This window comes from Halyomorpha halys, unplaced genomic scaffold (assembly GCF_000696795.3).
Source record: "Halyomorpha halys isolate HHAL.00 unplaced genomic scaffold, Hhal_1.1 Scaffold412.1, whole genome shotgun sequence".
In the NCBI taxonomy this organism is placed as follows: Eukaryota; Metazoa; Arthropoda; class Insecta; order Hemiptera; family Pentatomidae; genus Halyomorpha; species Halyomorpha halys.
In genome coordinates, this window is record NW_027113304.1 from 625,742 (window position 1) to 645,737 (window position 19,996).

The 19,996-nt window shown below is 30.9% G+C and overlaps 1 protein-coding gene across 5 annotated transcripts in view; it reads left to right on the forward strand.

Annotated features, from left to right (window-relative positions):
- Positions 1-19,430, forward strand: part of LOC106682419 (B-cell linker protein) — a 52,708-nt gene extending 33,278 nt beyond the window's left edge. For 3 of the 5 annotated variants that reach the window (XM_014423255.2, XM_014423254.2, XM_067050873.1), the window contains exons 2-5: positions 13,035-13,385; positions 17,048-17,119; positions 18,859-19,004; positions 19,084-19,430. In XM_014423255.2, coding sequence (XP_014278741.1) covers positions 13,190-13,385; positions 17,048-17,119; positions 18,859-19,004; positions 19,084-19,257 — 588 coding nt within the window. In that variant the 5' untranslated portion in view covers positions 13,035-13,189 and the 3' untranslated portion in view covers positions 19,258-19,430. Of the gene's footprint in view, positions 1-8,902; positions 9,047-13,034; positions 13,386-17,047; positions 17,120-18,858; positions 19,005-19,083 lie in introns of those variants that run through there. The other 2 variants (XM_014423256.2, XM_067050874.1) reach the window with 2 other exon arrangements.
- The last annotated feature ends 566 nt before the right edge of the window (positions 19,431-19,996 follow it).

Genomic DNA, 19,996 nt, shown 5'->3' on the forward strand with positions numbered 1-19,996 from the left:
GGTTAGTTTTGCCTATTGGGTTTAAATTTATGAATTTTATCAAAATTGGGAAGTGATCACTACCGTGTAAGTCGGGAACAACTGTCCATTCTAGATTGTTGTAAAAAGTAGAGCTGCAAATGGATAGGTCAAGAGCAGAAAAAGTTCCATAACTGGAGCTGAGGTTATGAGTTAAGTATGAGAGGTTATGAGTTAACTATGAGTTAAGTATGAGATAACTGGATTTGATAAAACATAAACACAATTTATAATTTAGAATCAACTTACAAATATTTCGATATATTCCCTTAAATGTTTGCTAGGATGAACATGGTATCTGCTGCAGTTACCATCTTTAATACCCATTAGGTCTGTCATGATAGTTGTACATTGTATGTAACAGTGGTGAAGCTACTATCACGTTAAAACACCTTTACATGATAACAAAAACTTTATGTTACATTAAATGTCAGATACCATGTTTTTTGATCGAGTGCCTCAAAATTGTAAAACATAAAAAAGTCTTATATCAGTAAAAATTATTTTTCAATACATTCAAAATAATTGAGTAATATAATTTTGTGATGTTTGTTGGAGCTAAGTACCAAATATCATCCTCAAACCTTAACAATCGATTTCCCACGTTTTCATTTCGTAAATTACGACTCATTTACTAAAAAAATTTACCTCGGTCTCTTCCACAATATCGCTCATCATTTTCTTTATAATATTAAGGCTAACATTAAACTATGGAAGCACATTGACAAAAATCTTTTATAAAACAAATTGGAAGAGAAATATAAGTGTTTATAGTTCAGGTTTAAAAAATAAAAGTTTTATAAAAATCTTCGATGAAGGTTATTTGATCAATTGTCTCTTCGTACTATATTTTATATACGAATTTCTCGGGTGGTTCTAATCCGACCTACTGCTCTTGTCTGATCAAATGTTTAAATGACGCAATAATATAATTTTTATTTATTTTTTGTAAACATCATAACCCACAAGTTGATATGCAGTAAGATATAGAAATAAATAAGTATATTATAATATAATATGAAATCAATATAAAATAGGGCACACTTATGCTATGGGCTCCCTTACCCCAACAAGGGTTTATTGTCCTTTTTGTACAGTTTCCTTTCGTACAGCTTTCCTTTTTTGACATTTATTTTTCCATAAAAATTGAACTGTTTCCTCAATTTTTGAGTAATCTGGCATAAAATTTAACTGAAAATTAATTTTAATAAAAAAAAATTAAAAATTTTAATATTCAATAGAATGCATGATAAAAATGAATTAATAATAATAAACAACAAATATATAATGAATCTATTTGACCAAATAGTTAAAATTTGGGGAGAAATTTACTAAAGCAGTTAATAACAATTTTTGGTTTTATTAACTGAGATAAATGTTTCGCTTTTGACAAGAGAATTGTGAAGTAAATTTAGAAATTCTGCTTCAAAAATTAAAAATCTAATGTACCAGTAGTTTATATTTAAATATTAATGATAAGACTATAAATTAAAAAAATATGTTCAAAAGTTAAAAAAAAATGAGTGTAATTACGAATTCGGCAAAATAAATATAACATAAAACATAAAGGGCACATCACTATTTTGGGCACATATTTTTATTATACTTTTTGTACAGGTCATTTCCTTATTTGACCTTTACTGTTCTATAAAAATCGAGCCGTTTTCTCTAATTTTGTGTGAATTGCCTGTTTCCCACAGCATAAATCTTCTTGTCATGAACTTGGAGATTCTCTTAGAAGTTCTTTTCGTACTTTTTTATTCTGTGAGAGCTTTCGCAAGAGAAATGTCAATCTATTGATAACTCCGATTCCATAAACTTCATGTTTCACTTATACTACAGAGCTATTTAAAACAATTTTTTTGATTATTAAAGCCACAATGACGTAGGGTAGCTGAAGCTTCTCTAGTAGCAGCCACTACTTCGTCAATAGTTGTAGCCATACAGGACTTTTCTAAACTGTATTAAGCAGTGTGATGGCAGTGATTTGAGACAAAAGGTTTGCTTTGATGTATAACTTTTGTAAAAAATTTTACAAAGAACTTAGATATATCGGCTAAGGACTGAACCCCATTTATTTTATCATTTATTGATTCCTTTCTTGACTGTCACATGGACCATCTATCTACAATTTAAATTTGACCCCTTATTCTGTATCTTGGGTAAGTTTTAAGATGTATTGCAATAATTTTTTGTAATGATATTTACCAGGACAATTATGATACTATGGGTCTTAATTATCGGCAATTTAATTATTATGACATTATGGGGACATATAATGCAGGTAGAAAATAATTTATTTTCAAACCATCCAATGGAACAATTCATTCATTCACCTTCTCAATAAACTATTAAACGCAGACTTTGTTAGTACTTACATTGCTATCTAGCCCAATTTTGAAGAACCCGGAACCCAACCATTAAATAAATAATCATTAAAATGTAATTATCCTTGATTATTTAGATACATATATATTAATATTGAATTTAAATTTAAGATGATGAAAAAATAACATTTCTAAAAAATATTATAAGAAAAAAACTGATAGTTAAGATTTAATTATATTCATTTTCATTTGATACAGTTTTCTGTGTTAAATTATGTGGGAAGTATTCCATGTTTTTCGGGGTTTCATTTTTAATTATCTGTATATAAAATAAGTAAGATATGTGTGCGCGCATGGACACTTTTAATTATAACTTATTATTAAATTAGAAATTACATTATTAATTATAATTTCCATACTTAAATTTTAATTTTACAGCTTTAACATTAATTTATAAAACTTCACAGGCAATTATGTTCAAGTCAAAATAAACCTATAAAAACAAAACTAATAAGGGAAACTATAATTCTTAGCTAATAAATTTGCATTATTTTGTGTTTTTTCTACCTTTGTCACTACAACATTTAATAATAAAATCTATTCTTTGCAAACATTATCATTAACATGTCACAAAAATATTATTTAACCTACCTCAAGAACCAGTTTAGGTATATTATAATTTCAATTCACACAAAATTTTTTTTTTATTAATAATGATTTAAAAGTTCATTATTAATAATAATCTAAAATTCAACGGCATTCATCATAAATTAAGTTTACATAAAATCTCTGCAAAATGTTGGCTTAAATTATGAGTGTCTCTCACTTAAAGTTAATTAATGTTTTCTTTTATATAAATGGATCCAAGTATTTTTATTTTAAAAATATTATGTTTTTCTGTGTAAAATCACTATGTTATCAAAATCAAAACTATGTTTATTTTTGGATGCATACTGCACCAATGCTGTTTTGTTTGGGTCCATTTCCTTATTTTTTTGTCATTACTGTGCTAATAAATTCTCTCACCTAAATAAGACTCATTTTAAACATGTTGTAGTGGTGTAAAAATATTATTTAATATATTTTCCTTAATTTATTAACCTCACAAATCAGTATTGGAATAGAATAAAAAAAAACAAATAAAACGAAACCCATTCGGTAAACCAGTATATTGTATAAAACTGTACGGCCAACTTTTTTTTTTTAATGTGGCATTGAAGTCACCCCAAGGTCATCATCGCAATTGGTCATTGTCATCCTACATTTTATTTCGATATAGCTGGTCATAAGATGTTTAATACTGCATATGAAAAAAACAAAAAAAAAAAAAAAATGTAATATTTATTAACTAGAAACAAATCTCATTGAGAGCTCTAGTGTTGGGTATGTTTTTCTGTAGGAAATGTAAGTAGAAATTAACTAATTGTTGAATTAGTTTGATCCAAGTAATCAGTGGTAAATTATTTGCATTGTCACTGTCACCGTAACATGAAATGTGTACGATATTCCACATCTAACTTGGCAGATTGTACTCGCCAATGAAAATAGTACAAATCGAATTAGTTTACTTGGTAGCCCTGGTTCAGACATGGCCAATATGAGTTTATTTCGCACGATTATATCAAAGGATGCCCTAAAATCGATAAACAGAATCCTTGAAGTCCGCTGGCATTCTTTCATCTTCACGAAGGTCTGCCTCAGAGTGAAGATTTGATAGATAGTAAACCTATTGGGCCTGTTGTTGGTAGGAGCTTGTTGTAGAGCATTATTGTTGTAAGCAAACAAATCCCTCGATAGATGCTGCATATTGCTTATCCACCCTTTTTCTTGTATATGGGCACTATTAAAACCTTATTCCATTCTTTAGTCAGCTCTCCTCTTCCAAAATATATACAAAAATAATAAAGTGATAAATAAAATAACAAACAAGATATGCAATGTATGCTTGCCATTCTTCGTCTGGGTAACTCCCTTTACTTATTAATTTCCATGAATGTGTTGGTGGATGATTCCAGAGGCCTCTCACGTTGAAGTCTTATTCTCCGAAGCCCTCACGGAAATATAAGCATAAATGAATAAAGTATATGAAAAATTAATAAGATGTACAGTAAAATGTAAAAATTATATTTCTTATATAATAATAATTCTATTTCTTATTTTTTCCCATTTTCATTAATTGTCTAAAACCTTTTAATAATAATTTCTTTCTCCCTATTATGTGTATTATCATTTAATGTTTGCCTATTTTTAATATTTCCTTTAATTTTCTATACAATTTCCTTTAAATTATTTTCAAATATTACGTATTTTAACTGTCAATACCCACTTCTCTATAACATCCCGTCAACAGTCCAATTTCACACTGAGTTCCAGTCCTTTAGGTACGTTTCCTATCTTGTTCATTATCTTCCTTTATTCTTGATTTTATTCTTATATCCCTTTTTCTATCTTTTAGTTTGTACTGTATTTTATATTTCTTCTTTTTTATCTGTTATTTTTTCTCGTTTTTATTAATTGTTTAAAATCTTTTAGTATTCTTATTTAATTGTTTCACTGTACATCTTTTTAATTTTTCATTTACTTTGTACATCACTTAAGTGTTTGTATCTTTTTTAGCCCTGATGAAGCCCTGCAACGTAAGGCGAAACGTTGGCTCAATATAAGTAGTTTAAAGGTCAATCAGCGATCTTCCAGAGGGTATCTCATCTTTGATGCACTCACTACATTTGCGGTATCGGTCAGCCCTAGTTTGACACGCCCTCACTTGCTTTCACATGTTACTGCACCTTCAATTAAACTGCGAGAACTATTGACAGTAGCCAGCTGGTAATAGAGACTACAGCCTGAGATGGAGAGCGTGGGGTAAGTGCCCTGAGGGACAGGGTGAGAAATCACCGGTGACGGGTCGTTTCACTGTGAACGAGCATTGTTTGTGTCCGTGACTGATGGGACTGAGCCATGGCAGCCGTTAGTAGTCTTGTTAATTGATCTTGGATCAACTGCTCAACTACATTTATCGTTGATATAATTGACAATTAATTGAATTTAGATAAATAATAACATCAATTAATAAATATTAGAAATGGGGTAGCTCTGTGAGTAAAGTATTAATGTTTATGCATTAAAAAAGTTAAGGCAATTGAAATATTGAATAAAATTAATTTATAACAAAAATATTCACGTTATTTTCTTTTATAAAATTACTCCATTTATTATTTTTTTTTTTTTTTTTTTACAAAACAATAGGTACATAAGATGATTTTGAAAAGTATTTATTACAGTACTGCAGGTACATTTCACCTGAAGTACATTATGTTATATAAAAATCCGAAATTTTCTCTCACTTTTCATTTAGTGCTCAATATTTTTAAAATTACCTACAGTAAAAAATAATTTATTGAGTCCTGTTTCATATTACAGCTAAAATTAAGAAGTAATAGAAAGCATTCAAATGTTCCCGAGATACAATTTAAAAAAAAAAAAAAAAACGCCCCCTATCGTGCACCCTCCCAGTTGTAACTCCCTTTCTCCTAACAAACCAAATTATTTCAAGGACCAGTGACGGAGGAAATGTTATCTGTCAAAAATTATTAGTAATTTGATTGATTAATACATTTTAGGATTTTCTGATATTAAAAAAAAACATTTACATAAAACCTTGTTTTCCTGCCTCCGATAAGGTGTGAAAAAACTTTAGTAAGTTGGAATGAGGTATACAGAGCTTTTCGAGAAAAAATTGTCTTAGGCAAATTTATAGCCAAATGAAGATATTCCTAAGTAAAGAATTTGTTATTGAATAATGAAATAAAATCTGTTGCTTTTGATGTCCATAGTATCACGATAATGGGGGCGACGGTAGCATCGTAGTAACTCGTCTATCAACCTAAAAGTTGTGAATTCGAGACCCCGGTACTGGGTTTTTCAAGCATATCATTATATAATACTCACTCACACCTTCTCCCCGGACATTAGTGAGGCCCATTACCCTATGGCTGTGGCACTCACAAAAATAGACATGTGAATGACGTACCAATCCTATGAAAACCACGTCAAGAAGCGCGCGATGTATTACCCTTGTACATCGCGGACGGCCTTGGACCTCCACGGTCTGTCGAGCCTACAAAAAAAGAATAAAGTATTACGATAATCCAGGTGAATCATTTAAAAATTAACATTTGTATAAACATTAAAAACCGATGAAGGTTATTAGTGAAAATCAGCGCTTTTTTTCGAACAATGGAAATATAAGGAAATGATTTGTTCAAGATCGCGCTCAGCCACCAGATGTTTCCCAGACTAAAGGAGGTCTCCAGGAGGGTCCCCCAACCCAAAGGGTTGACTCCACGGCTACAGCAACAGAATAAATTGATATAATTTTCTGCCTCAGTGGATTCAAAGCCGGGTTCCTGGAGTTACTAGAAGAGTCCCGTACTCAGCTAGCTCGCCTTCTAAATGAATACACATCTGGAATGACTTATGCAACTTTGTCATATCATTTAGATGTATATGGGATTAGAAAACCTTGTTTTCTTCTTTCCAAGATATGTTATAACCTTTTTTGATGAACTACCAGCTCATCCATCCATGTAATTTATTTTTATGTGGTAAGAACTTCGATAAATTTTCCACCTATTTTGACCAGATTTCCCAACTTACTGGGCATTCCCTGTAATTTCTCTCCTCTTCCAGACTTTTGGAAATTATCTTTTGTAATTTATAAATTTTTTTATGTACGTTTAAGTAATATAACCTCTTTGAGTAATGTTTTACCAAAATTTTTACAGTTTGAATTAGGTTCTTAAATCTCAAATATTCCATCTTTTTAGATTTTTATTGTTAAGATATATAACTCCCTATGCTCCTTTCCATGACCACGTCCCGAAGACTGATAACAATTTTTTTTATTTATTTATTTAATGTAATTTACAACCGTACAAAATAATACAATAGGTAAATATGTTGTATGTTTCATATACACTTGAAAATCTTGGGAAGGAACCACCCATTGGGGGTACTTCAAACATTAATTTAAATTAGAAGGTCCCGTGGTCATCTTCTTTTCAGACGCCTCGGAGGATTATCAGGGATAGTTAAGGATGAAAGATTAAGAATTAATGGGTTAGGGTGGTTAAGGAGTTTGGAATGAAAAGGACGCATATCTGTTTTGGGTCAAATCTACAACGAATGGGATGTTAAGGTCTTTGTGAATGAGTTTATTTGTAACGTAATAAGGAACATCAAGGATTTTACGTAGGATTTTGGATTGTAACGATTGGATGCGGGAAGAATTTGATGGTTTGGTGGAGTCCCAGAACTCAATTCCATATGTCCAAATTGGTCTTATTATCGTAGTGTATACTCATTTTTTGTAGTGAATGGGAAGTTTAGAGCATTTGTCAAGTAAGTGTTGTAGCAATCGGAATCTACGAGCAGTTTCTTGTAGTTTCAGTCTTGTGTGTGGATTCCAAGTAAGTCTCTTGTCAAGATGGAGTCCTAAGTATCGAATCTGTTCAACAGGCATTAGTGGAGTATCTAGAAAGGATACTGTAGGACAGGAGGGCAGAGGCTTACGACCGAGAGTAAAGGTGATCTGGTGGGATTTGTCAGGATTTATTTTGATTCTCCAGTTTTAACACCATTCTTCAATAGATGCTATGTGTGCCTGTAGTGTTTGTGATGCATTAGTTGGGTCGTTGTTTACAGAAAGTATACATGTGTCATCAGCGTATGCTGTTAGGACTGTTAGGGTGGGTTGGGATGTCAGCTGTATAAACCGTATAAAGAATGGGACCTAAAATACTACCTTGAGGAACACCGGCAGACTGAGAAAAGAGAGATGAGTAGGCTAGGTTATGATTTAGTTTAAAGGTTCTATCAGTGAGGTAGGAACTGATTATAAGGAAATATGTTAACAAAACTTTAAATAATTATTATTAATTTTTATTGGCCTGTATATTTACTTTCCATTTATAGGCAACATTCAAATAATATAGTAAGTATTGCACAAAGATAATTTTAAATACTTTGAGGTAATTTATTAGTATGTTAATCAAATGTCATTGTTTTATTTATTGAGTTTTGTGTCATTTAACGGTAATTAATTAAATAGGAACACCAAATGATGGTTAACAAAGGAGTAATCTTTAATGATAAATAGGTCATATAATAGATAAAAAAATTAGATATAATGAGCTAATAAACATGAATATAAATCAGATAATAATTTTTTTTTAATTTTCAGTACCCCCTTTTTTTACCGATACACGGATCTTCTACAATAATAATACACTTTTTCTAAAAATTATATTAAATTTACAGTATTTTTTGTTTTATTATTTATTTTTTAACTTTCCTATTCAGGACAGGATTAAAGTTTGTGATTTGGGTTCGTTCGAATACATCTATATTGCAAATGAATTATTAGAAAATTTGGAATAAGAGCTTACTACGTCTTAAAGAAAGGGCCGATTGACTCGCGGATATTCCAGTCACGCGTAGAGAGCTCAATAACCATCCGCTGTTAATAGCTAAATTGAGTTATTGTCGCTCCTTATTCAGATACAATTTGCCGTCAGGTTGTGTGTTGGTAGGGACCACATTCGGCCCGCCTAGGCACATGTGTTTGTCGGGGAAAAAACTCCACCTTCTCCAGTCTTGTCGGGGCTGCTACAGCGGGAACGTCATTCCTGGGAACTAAAGTCGTAAGTCAGAACAAATAATTATTTATATTTAAGAGAAAACAGTATTATTATTTGAGAAATAGTCACATTATGAATAATCAAAGTTTATACGAAAAAATACAAATTTTAAATCTATTATTATATTACTAAGGATTTTATTAGTACATAAACTAAACTGATTCATCTATTTTTAAAAATAAAAATACGACGGTTCATTTAAGGAATGTGAATCAATAAAACTCTGGAAAATATCATGCTAATAATAGTAATATTGACTTGAATGTTCGATAAATATGTCGCAAATATTCTTTTTCTGTATAACTATCTAAACTATTAGACTCACCCAAACAAATGCATGAGTTAACTAAGCGTTATCCTCCCCTCTATGTCTCGGTCTATCATTTCGGATTCTTCAGCTCAGCTAAACTTTTAATTGGTTCATTTCCTATCTATCGTAAAAAATTTATTTGCCGATTACCGTCACTATGAAGCTATTATTTCAATCATATTTAGGAAATTAAAGACACCCACTTACTGGATGTATAGCCTTCAAATTCTGTCCGTAACGAACAGTCTGAAGTGGGGAATTTAATTAAAGAATTAGGAAGAAGATGGTCAGGGCTATTTAATATGAATTAATACGGTCAATTATATATATATAATTTAATTGAAGAATATTCTATCAAAAGCCAATATATCAAAATTTGGAAAATTAGTATTTCATGTAGATTGCCATTTTTAAAATTAAAAATATTGATTTGTATTACGCTTTGTAACATTGGAAACTTAAAGTTATGAAATGGTCAAAAACATTTATTTATGATAAATGAATATATTAATTGGTCCGAAGGCTCATCCATCATGTTGCAAATTATTACTTATCAATTTTTTGGATAGTTGGGTCGAACTGATTTACTGAGGAGTAATGTTTGACAGATGCATAACAACCAATTCTAACCTTTAAACTTTATTTTAAAAAAAAATATCTCGATCTATTAAATATTATATTCTTAATAATCATAATTATTCGCAGCAAATATGCAGGAAAATGGAAAATTATCAAAACAAGAATCTTTCAAAAAATAAAATAAAATAATGAAGTAAAAGAAACTTAAAAATTAGATAGAAATAGCAAGGAAGCTGTACTGTCCAATACACTTGGCATAAGTTTCTTTTAAACCGGCTACGTAAACTATATTTTGTTATTTTATGAAAAAAAAAAAAAATTTGACCATTTTACAAGGGACTTTTTGTTTTTGTATACATTCAAATTTATTAAATGCCCAAATAACATTTTTTTTAAATTTCAATACCAGAAAACAAATCGATTAATTTTGTATTACCCCCACTGTAATAAGGAGTGTATTAAAATAAAATAGACCGATAAACCTAGCAAAGGGGATAAATATTTTTTAGAGAGAAATAAAACTGATATTCGTTTTTACATCTCAAAAAACACTAAGTAGGAATTTTCATAATAATCAACAAATAAATTTTTTTGCTTAAAAGTTTCCAGCGAGAAAACACTTAAGTCCTTTGCCATGAATTATTTTTTTAATTGATTTTTTTTTTTTTTTTATAAAAACTACAAAAAATTCTGCGAAGTTCATGGATCTATATAGCTTCTTAGTTTTTTCTATTTAATTTTTAAATTTTCTTTAACTTTATCACTTTATTTTCTTTTTTGAAAGTTTCTTTTTCTGACATTTTTTTTTTTTACGTATATTTCTAGAGTATAATTACCTATAATCCAAGGTTAATGATTTGTTGTTTGAGAATACTATCTAGAGCAGCGGTTCAAAAAAATTTTTTCGCTGCGGCATCTTTTTTTGGGCTAAAACACTTCCTTCGAGTGGAAGGAATATACAGGAAAAAGCAAAGCAAGTGCTTGAATGCTATGTCTATTTGATGTTTTAATTTTAAGCGATTTTCTTATCTTTTACTTGCGACACCCTTGGCATACGCTTGGTGCCCACAGTTTGGGAATCACTGATCATGAGGACGAATAAAGGATATTCAGGACATTATTTTTCGCATAAGAAGCGAAAGTAGTTTGTGAAATTTATGCTGGACCATGCCTACACTAATTTACAACTTTTTTTCCGATTTCGAACAAAATTTGTGGAGTCGTTTTGAAATTATTGCAACTTTAGTGATTTTCTAAATTTCGATTGGAAGTTGTCAATTCCGAGAATAAAATTTCTTTTTATTCCGACATCTATGCAAAGCTTCCTAACATTTACAAGTGAGGAAGCAAAATGTATTTGGCAGGTACCCTGGGTATGGTACACCCCCTTATTATTTTTTTTTATAAGCCCCATGGGTGCAAGGGGTTGATATCAGATGATGATGGGAAAATGGATTGAGGGGACCTCTTTTTCTGCATTGGAAATGTAAGAAAATTCTTTTTATAATTTAGACTAACTGAAGTTACGAAGTGAGCGCGGTAAAATAATTTTTTTTTTAAATTTATAATTAAGTTCTTTTGAGGATGATAAAAATGAATCTGATTTGCTTTTTATTACAGTTAGTTTTTAAGTTTTTTTTTTTGTTTTTTTTGCCTACACATACAGCCTATACAGCCGATGAATTTCGTTTGTGTGGAGGAATTATAAATTGTTTTTGTGAACGCAGGACAAAGATGGACAGTAAATGTCTTCCAATAATGTAGTTAATTTATTTATTATTATATGTGTTTTTATTTTTATAAAAACTCGTATTTAAGGGTTTCAAAAAACAAATCTGACTTGATTTTTCCTCAAAAAATAATATGATCAACAACCTTAGTTTTTATTTTCATGAAAAACCAAATCAATTGAAATAAAATGAGAACTAAGCACACATAGAAGAAAGGCAGGATATGATAATATAGAATATTATATAAAATATGTTTTTTCTTAGCTTTGAACATCTGTTTACTATCCCATTTCTCTAGCCTCCCCTTAGTACTCACTAACACAGGTGAGTCTTACTTAAAATAATGATCAATTATATTTAAAAAATAATTTTATCAAAACAATTAATAGTTGCAGTTTTGAATAAGCCTTTGTAAGGTCAGAGAGCATTCATTATCTTAATAAATAATTCACTCTTCATTCTTCCTATAAGCACTATCTTAATTAACAAAGCATTTAATAGAATATACAAAGATACAGCATGTGAATATAGCTTTTTACCATAGATTGAATGTAAATTTATTGATAAATAATGTGAATGCAGTATGCAGTAACTGAAACATATCTTGTTCAAGTTTTGATTGTAGGTTTTTCTTTGCTCCTTAGGAATTTCAAAACTTACATGATACTTTCCATGACTTATTATGGGTTATATATAATCATTATTTCTCTTAATTAATAAAAAACAAAGTCAATGAAATTTAAAGAAACAAATGAAGCTTTGTATAGCAGAATATTAAAATGAAGAAGAGCTAATTACATGGTACATTACTACCTATAGATTCCCAGTAATTAGCTACCATTGCTGGAATCAGTTATAATGCATAATAAAATGGCATAATAAATAATTAGGTAACAAAGAGTGTGGACTTTAAAATAACAGTTCTTCTTTGAAAGTCAAACTTATTTGATTATTAGGTTTGAACTCTACTAAATATATTTCTCACTGAATTTAGTCTGCTCATAGTAAAACAATAAACAAATAGTTTTTTATGCATCATGCTGTACTTGAAATACCTTACAGTGCTAAGAGATGCTTTTTATTGTAATGAGAACAAAAAAGTGAGTCAATTAATAAACAATGCTGGAAAACAAAATATTTGTGAATAAAAGGTTTGGACAATGTTTTAGAATTTCTGTGAAATTGTTTATTGTTTTAATATAAAAATTTCTCCCCTCGACTCTAGTTATTAGCTATATTTTTTAAAGCGAATTTCAATATTATGCTTAAACCATATTCTTTAATAAACCTTTTCATCAGGTCTTCGGTATATCCCTGTTTTGGGATCTTGTACAACAGTATAACAACAAATAACTTTTTTTTTTTTTTTCAGCAAATTAATGAATACTGAACAAACAGTATGTGAACTATTAAGAAATTACTTTAAATCATTGAGGAACATGTCAGATGGATAAATTATTTAAGGATTGTAAACCTTAACTAGTTATGACTGGATGGACAGTGAAGATACTAAATTTACAACAGTGAATGTGCTTCTACCTTCGGGTGACTAGAGCGCTGGTTCTAAACCTCGCTCGAAGGCTGTGGACTGATGTGGCTGATTGGGTAGTGATGGTTAAAAGACGTTGTTTATACAGAGTGAGAAGGTGTTTTTCCAGATATGACGATGTTGGTCCTGATAATACTCCTTTAGAAGAAACTTTCTGTGACCAGTCGAATATTGGTAAGTGAAAAGAAGAACATTGTGTACTTTTTGATATAAGTAATATTTTAACTATATTTAAAAAATAATATCTGAGATTATAACATATTTAATTCAAGCTTAAAATATAAGCTATGATTTTAGAATAAAAAATGTGTTCATTTTCATTTAGGAAAGAAAAGTAGGTTAAGTAAAAATTTATTAGCTTGTGATAAGCTTTAAAAATAAAGATATCTCTAATAATAATCAAGTAGTGATATCCCTTAAAGAAGTTGGGTCTACTGGATATGTTACCTCTATGTTAGTGGTTCATTTACTCATTAATGATCAGAACTTTTTTCATAAGGGATTTTGATAAAAATTCATACAGAATGTCAAAAAAATGTGTTTACCAAAAATTTTTAAGTAATCATATCAATGATCACCAGGATCCATTTAGGCCCTATTGCGAAATTGCAACACTGGCCACATACTATGTCAAATGATACAATATAAAAAACATTAACATTTTTTTTTAATGTTCTATTTTTATTATGTATTTAAATCAATAAAATTAAAAATTAAAATAATTAGCAATTAAAAATCTTAATTTTTTTTAATTATTGAGAGTTTTGTGATACCTAAACTATATTTTTATTTGATCAACGACATCTTCCCATATTTTATTATATTCCAATATTTTTTATATATTATTATATATACTTATAACTAAGAAAATATAGGCTAGTATCATTTTTGGACCTCAAATTGATCTTAGCTCGACCTGATCCTTTACCTTTGCTTGAACAGTTTTAACTGTGTGTATTCAAAGCAGCACTGTACTTACTAAAGACCCTTGGAGAACTCTGCAGGTGGATGAGATATCTCCAGATATCACTTTGCTGACTTATCACCTTGGTGAATGCTGCAGCAGAAATAATTGTATGAGGGTATTAAGTTGCTCTAGGAACTTGTTGTTCGGGAGTATAGTGTCCTACACTGTAGTAAATATACTATATTCATTGCAAATTAATTTATTAAGTTGGGATTGTATAGTAGCCTGTTTCATTGAATCATTATTAATCTCATTAAATATGTAAATTATTTTAACTTTAGGAAATATTTAATTTTAATTTTTTTCTTTAGAAAAGTGAAAAAAATTGAAACAATAGAAGCTTGAATTGAATATAGTCTGTTTAATGAAAGGATATAGAGGGAAAAGTATAGAACACAAACTTTGAATTTAGGACTTTGTTTGGTTAGGAGGTAAATATTAAAAAGAGTAAGGACATTAAACAAAGAATAAGGGCTCTTAGGAGGCTCGGAATACTGAAGGGAGTCTATAAGTTCACTTTTTGTTTTTCCTTTTTTTCAATTTTTTACTTATATCTCTTTATTGCTTATATTATAGAAACTAAATCTCTGAGTGTAAAGGCCAACCTATAGAAAATTAAAGCTAAAAATTGTTTTCACTAAATTGGTAATATTATTTTTTGCTATCTTAAAGGAATATTTAGGTATTGATAATTAGGCATAGTTTCTAAAACATCTAAGCTCAAAATTTATTAAATTTTAAATCACTTAAGTTATAATGAATTAAATTTCCTTCAAGAATATATGTTGTTTTAAAATTTTATCTTCAACCGTTTAAAAGTTAGAGCAATTATAATTTTAAGTGTAAACTCCAAGATTTTACTACCAGGATAAATGTCTTAATGGGGCTCTTTGGCAATTAAGATGAACTTGAGAAATTGACCATCTACTAATCATACACAACAATTTACAATTATAATTGCATAATTGTATTTATAATACCAAAAATAATTAATAAAACCAATTCTGTCAGAAATTTTGTATATAATGGCCTGGTTGCTAAAAAAAAAGAAAAAAATTAAAAAAGGGAACTTCTAGGGTCACCTTCAGTTCTCCCTACCACCTAAGAGTATAGGCTTTTAGTATGTATGTCTTAACTACCCCAAACAAAATTCTAAAGTCGAAAATTTTATCCTATCCATTTCTCTCTACTCACTTTTTCATGCACTCATTTAATAGACTAATATTGAATTAGACAATTATAAAAGAGATTTTCAAAATTCATGGAGGTTCTGGATTTCAAGTTGTATCTAGTATATATAAAAAAAAAAAAGACAATACATTGCATATTATTATATAATGGCACTATGGTCCTGCAAGAGCCCGGGCCTCTTTCACCACGACCAACCAGTCTACATGGTCTCTTACTATCTCTTACCATTTGTTCATTCAATAACATTCAAAAGATTCAAATCCTCCTCCACGTCATTCAGCCATCTGAACTGATTTGATCTGATCTTGATTCTTTTTTCTCCCCGGATTCTTGCAACTTTTTAAGGTTTTTCGATTTCCTGTGCTCTCTTCTTCAGCCTACATAGTTTTTGGCTTCTCTCCTCTTGGTCATGAATTCCTGTACATTTCCTCCGGTCTTTCTTTTTAGCATGTTTAACTTCGCCTTATTTCTTTCTTCCAGAGCTATCCTACACTCTTTGTTAAACCATTCGGGAGCTGATTCCATTTTCCCTAGTACGTCACAACATTTTTCAATTTTTTCCATCTATCATTTATGGTTGTGTTATGTGTGTCATTTTGTCTCAGTCATTCCTTTGTTTTGTTTTTGAATCCTTCTACTTTACTCTCAAGCAGCTTTTTTGATTTCTAGGCATGTACCCTATCCAATGTAGTTCACCTTCTCATTGTTCACCTTCTGTCAATACCAGACTTTTACCATGAGGTGACACGTAACATAGTCTGCTCCTCTGAACGACCTTACATTTCTGATATCTGATGCATGTCTAACTTCTATGAGAACATGATCTATCTGGTTTCTGATCAAGCCATCCGGCGAGATCCATTTCTCTTTGTGTATTTTTTTATGTGGGAATTTAGTGCTACACTACTAATGACCAGTCCCTTTTCCATTGCAAAGTTAATTGTACCGTGGCCATTATTATTAGAGTAGTCATGTTTATTTTCTCTTCCTATAGTAGGTCTAAATGCCTCTTCTTTACCTATATTAGCATTCAAGACGCCTATGATAGTTTTTACATCATTCCTCGGGATTAAGTCATATTCTCTTTCTGATGTATCATAGAAAATATCCTTCTCCTCCTCTTCCCTATCTTCTGTTGGGTCATGTACACCTTTAATCGTTATTTTGAAAAACCTTCCTTTAAGTTGCACTGTACAAATTCTTTCACTAATCAGTTAATACTGTATTATTGTGTGCTTAATGATTTTCTTATCATGAAGCCAGTCCCACTACATTTTCATCGTGTCCACTGTTAATGAGCAGATAATTCTCTAATTCTATCGTTGTCACATTTCTCCAACGTATCTTCTGTAGAGCAGCTACCTCAACTTGATATTTATCAAGCTTATTCTCTAATCTCTTGCTTGAACCTGGTTGGTTTAATCCTCTAACATTCCAAGAAGCAATATTAAGTCCTTATTTCCATGCCGGATCAAATACCTTACGTGAATGTCCATATATCCAAGACTGTGTGTTGTTTTCTGAACTTGTAAGTTTTTTCCGGCTGGTGGGTAATTAACCCACCGAACCAACCCTCCTCCTTTATCCAACTTGGGACCGGTAGCTACCTTATATACCAGAGTTATACATTGCATATGATAATTTAATAACAAAATTATTTTCAAGTAATGTTTTCCAGATGATGGGCTAGATGATAAGAAATGGTATTTGGATGTTGACCGAAGAACTGCAGAAGAAATGGTATCAACAGGTTAGCTGAATTAAATCTATTATAATAAACTTATAGTTTATTTGATCAGATAACGTTATATATCTGTTGTTTCATATGACATACCAATTGCTAATGTATTTGATTGTGAAGAATACAATATAGAATATCAATTAAAAAAAATGGACTCATAAAGTGTGGAGAAATCCAATTCGATTTCCGCTTTTAAAAACTAGGTGATTAAAATGAAAAAAAAAAAAACTGAAAATTATCTTGTCATCAAATGAAAATTGTTTTTAGAAAATCACCTGAAAAAGTGGTCACAGGCTTGCATTGACTTTCTAAAAGGTGAGATCTGGGCACCTATGACAATTTTTAAATGTAATCATTGTGCTATTCTTGCATTTTGTTTAATACTCACTTCAGTTTATTAGATGCACTCTTGTGCTACCACTTCAAACCCAGAATTCCTTTTCTAAGGCATGATGGCTATTACCATATCATTTAGAGAAGAGGGGCCTAATTTTCCAATGCAAATAAGCTGTTACATTTTAGGTAAGGGGAATCAGAAAATTAAAAAAAGAAACAAGTGTATTTAACTTAAATAATATCTTTACAAGCACTTGAATTGTTTAGTAGGGCATACATCAAAAGCAAATCTGAAAAACATAAAGATCCCCAATTTCCTTGAAAAACTTCAATATTGCCAAGTTATCTTGATGTTCAACACTGCTGAAATCTTCTTTTTTCTAACTGGTGGTACACTTCGCAAGGAAGTAAGGTTGCTTGCAAGTTTGATCGCTAGTCATCTCTCTGTTGTGTTGATGCTCTCAAGTTTCGAATGCCCCGACTGGACTGAGCGTCAGGTCTACCGACTCGTCTCCGTCCGTGTAACATTTTGTCAAGTATCCTCCTTGGGACTTGGTCCCTGGCCATTCTCACTTGATGTTCCGCTTACCTCAGTTGACTTATCCTAATGATGGTGACAATATCGTTATCATTTTAATGGGCCATCAGTTCAGCGTTTGTGTGCTGTCTCCAAACTCCATCATTACTTAGCACTCCATAGATTCTACGAAGAGTTCGGCATTCAAACCAAGCAAGAGCCAGTTCCTGGGGAGCAACTCAACCAGCACAGGATGCATGGAACAAGATGACCTAGGAGGTGTTTGCTACTGTAGTGGTGCTGAAGATGTTATTGGAGCCTACTTGGGTTAAGAATTAAGGGTGACTTCGGGTAATAAATCCCTTGCAGTGATAGTCCTGGGAGGAAAATCATTAATGGAGAAAGCCTGAGAGTTGAAGGGCAGATTCTAGTATTTTTGAAAGTCTTTATTATGTTTGGTGGTGAAAAAGAGTTTAGAAATGGAGCTCTTGTCACCTGGGCAATGTGACAAACAAAAATACTTGATGAAGTCAGAGGCCTTGACTAAACTAGTATTCTCAGGTTTTCACAAACTCAACCACCAATGATGGCACTCAGTTAAACTCAACAATAAAAATAAAGCTCATGTTTTTTTTTTTTTAAGTAGCCAAATGAATTTATTATGAAAAAAAAAAAGAAAGACAAATTAGGAATAGGAATTCAGAATCTTCTAACACTAACTTACTTTCTGTTCAACACTATTTGATTGCCACACTTTGTGGGGCTGCCATGAATTCCTTTTTCTTATTCTTTTGTTTGTGTGTGAGTATTTTTAATGTGCTTGTGCAACTGGACATCTTTCTTAAACAAGATAAGTTCTTTATGACATTCCTATTTCATGATGATTTTGTTTAAGGAGGTGATGGCTGTTTCATTGTAAGGAAATCAACCAAACATCCACTTACACTAACACTTTTCTATCGAAATAGACCTTACAACATTCCTATTAGGAAAAGGGAAGATAAAAAAATTGCATTGGGATCAAAGAAGCAGAATGAAAGGGTATGATTTTTCTTAAATGTAAATTATTGAAACTCTGATCTACAACTAATTTTTAGAAATACATTTAAATTTGTTCTAGGTATTTGAAACAGTAACAGATCTGATAAATCATTATGGAAAAGAAGAACTGATTCTATTTAGTGGTGGTGAAAAAACTGGAACCACTGCACTTATTTCTAGTCCTTCTGATGCTCAAATCGAAAAAATGTGTAAACAAACCTTACACCATGTAATGGTTCATGTTCCAAATTGATTTGAAACAAAGGTTCCTTTGTATTATATTTTATGTTTGTTTTGAAGACTTTTATCTTTTATTTGATAGCTCTAAATTATTTAAAGTTCATGTCAAACTGTGATTAGAGAAACAACTATGATATAATTATGCAATGGAATTAATTGTAAATAATAAAATGTATTTTGAATTTTTTTAGTTCTAGTTCTATTGGTCTTTTACCCTCATGGAAGTTAAATCCAAATTATGATATGTGGGTATGCCTAAAAAAGTTTAACAGATAAATATTAGGCCAGTTCCGCTTTTGTCTCAAGTGGACCAAAATGCTACTTCAGCACACTTTTTTATTACTATAAGTTATGAATTTGTCAAATTAATCATAAAATGAAAACATTAATTTAATGAAGACAATTTAAATATACATTTGAACTAAGGGAGTGGGGAGCTCAGTGGTAAGACATAGTGAAACTAACTCCAAGAACTCGGGTCTGAAACTTGGTGTGGCACATAATTATATTTTCTTTTACTGTTGCAATGAGCTAACCCTGTGGGTTCAGGAGCCCTCCAGGGTCCACCAAGCCTCATAAAGTGGTTACCTTTAATTGGGAAAAATCTGGTGGAAGAGTGTGATTCTGACCAAACCATCTACTTGCACAACCGTTGGTCTAGCAACAGTATTTCCTTACAAAGTCTGCACCCCTGACCCTTCATGGGTTGTAGTGGTACAGCTATTTGTTTATTTTTTTATGTTTGTGTTAAA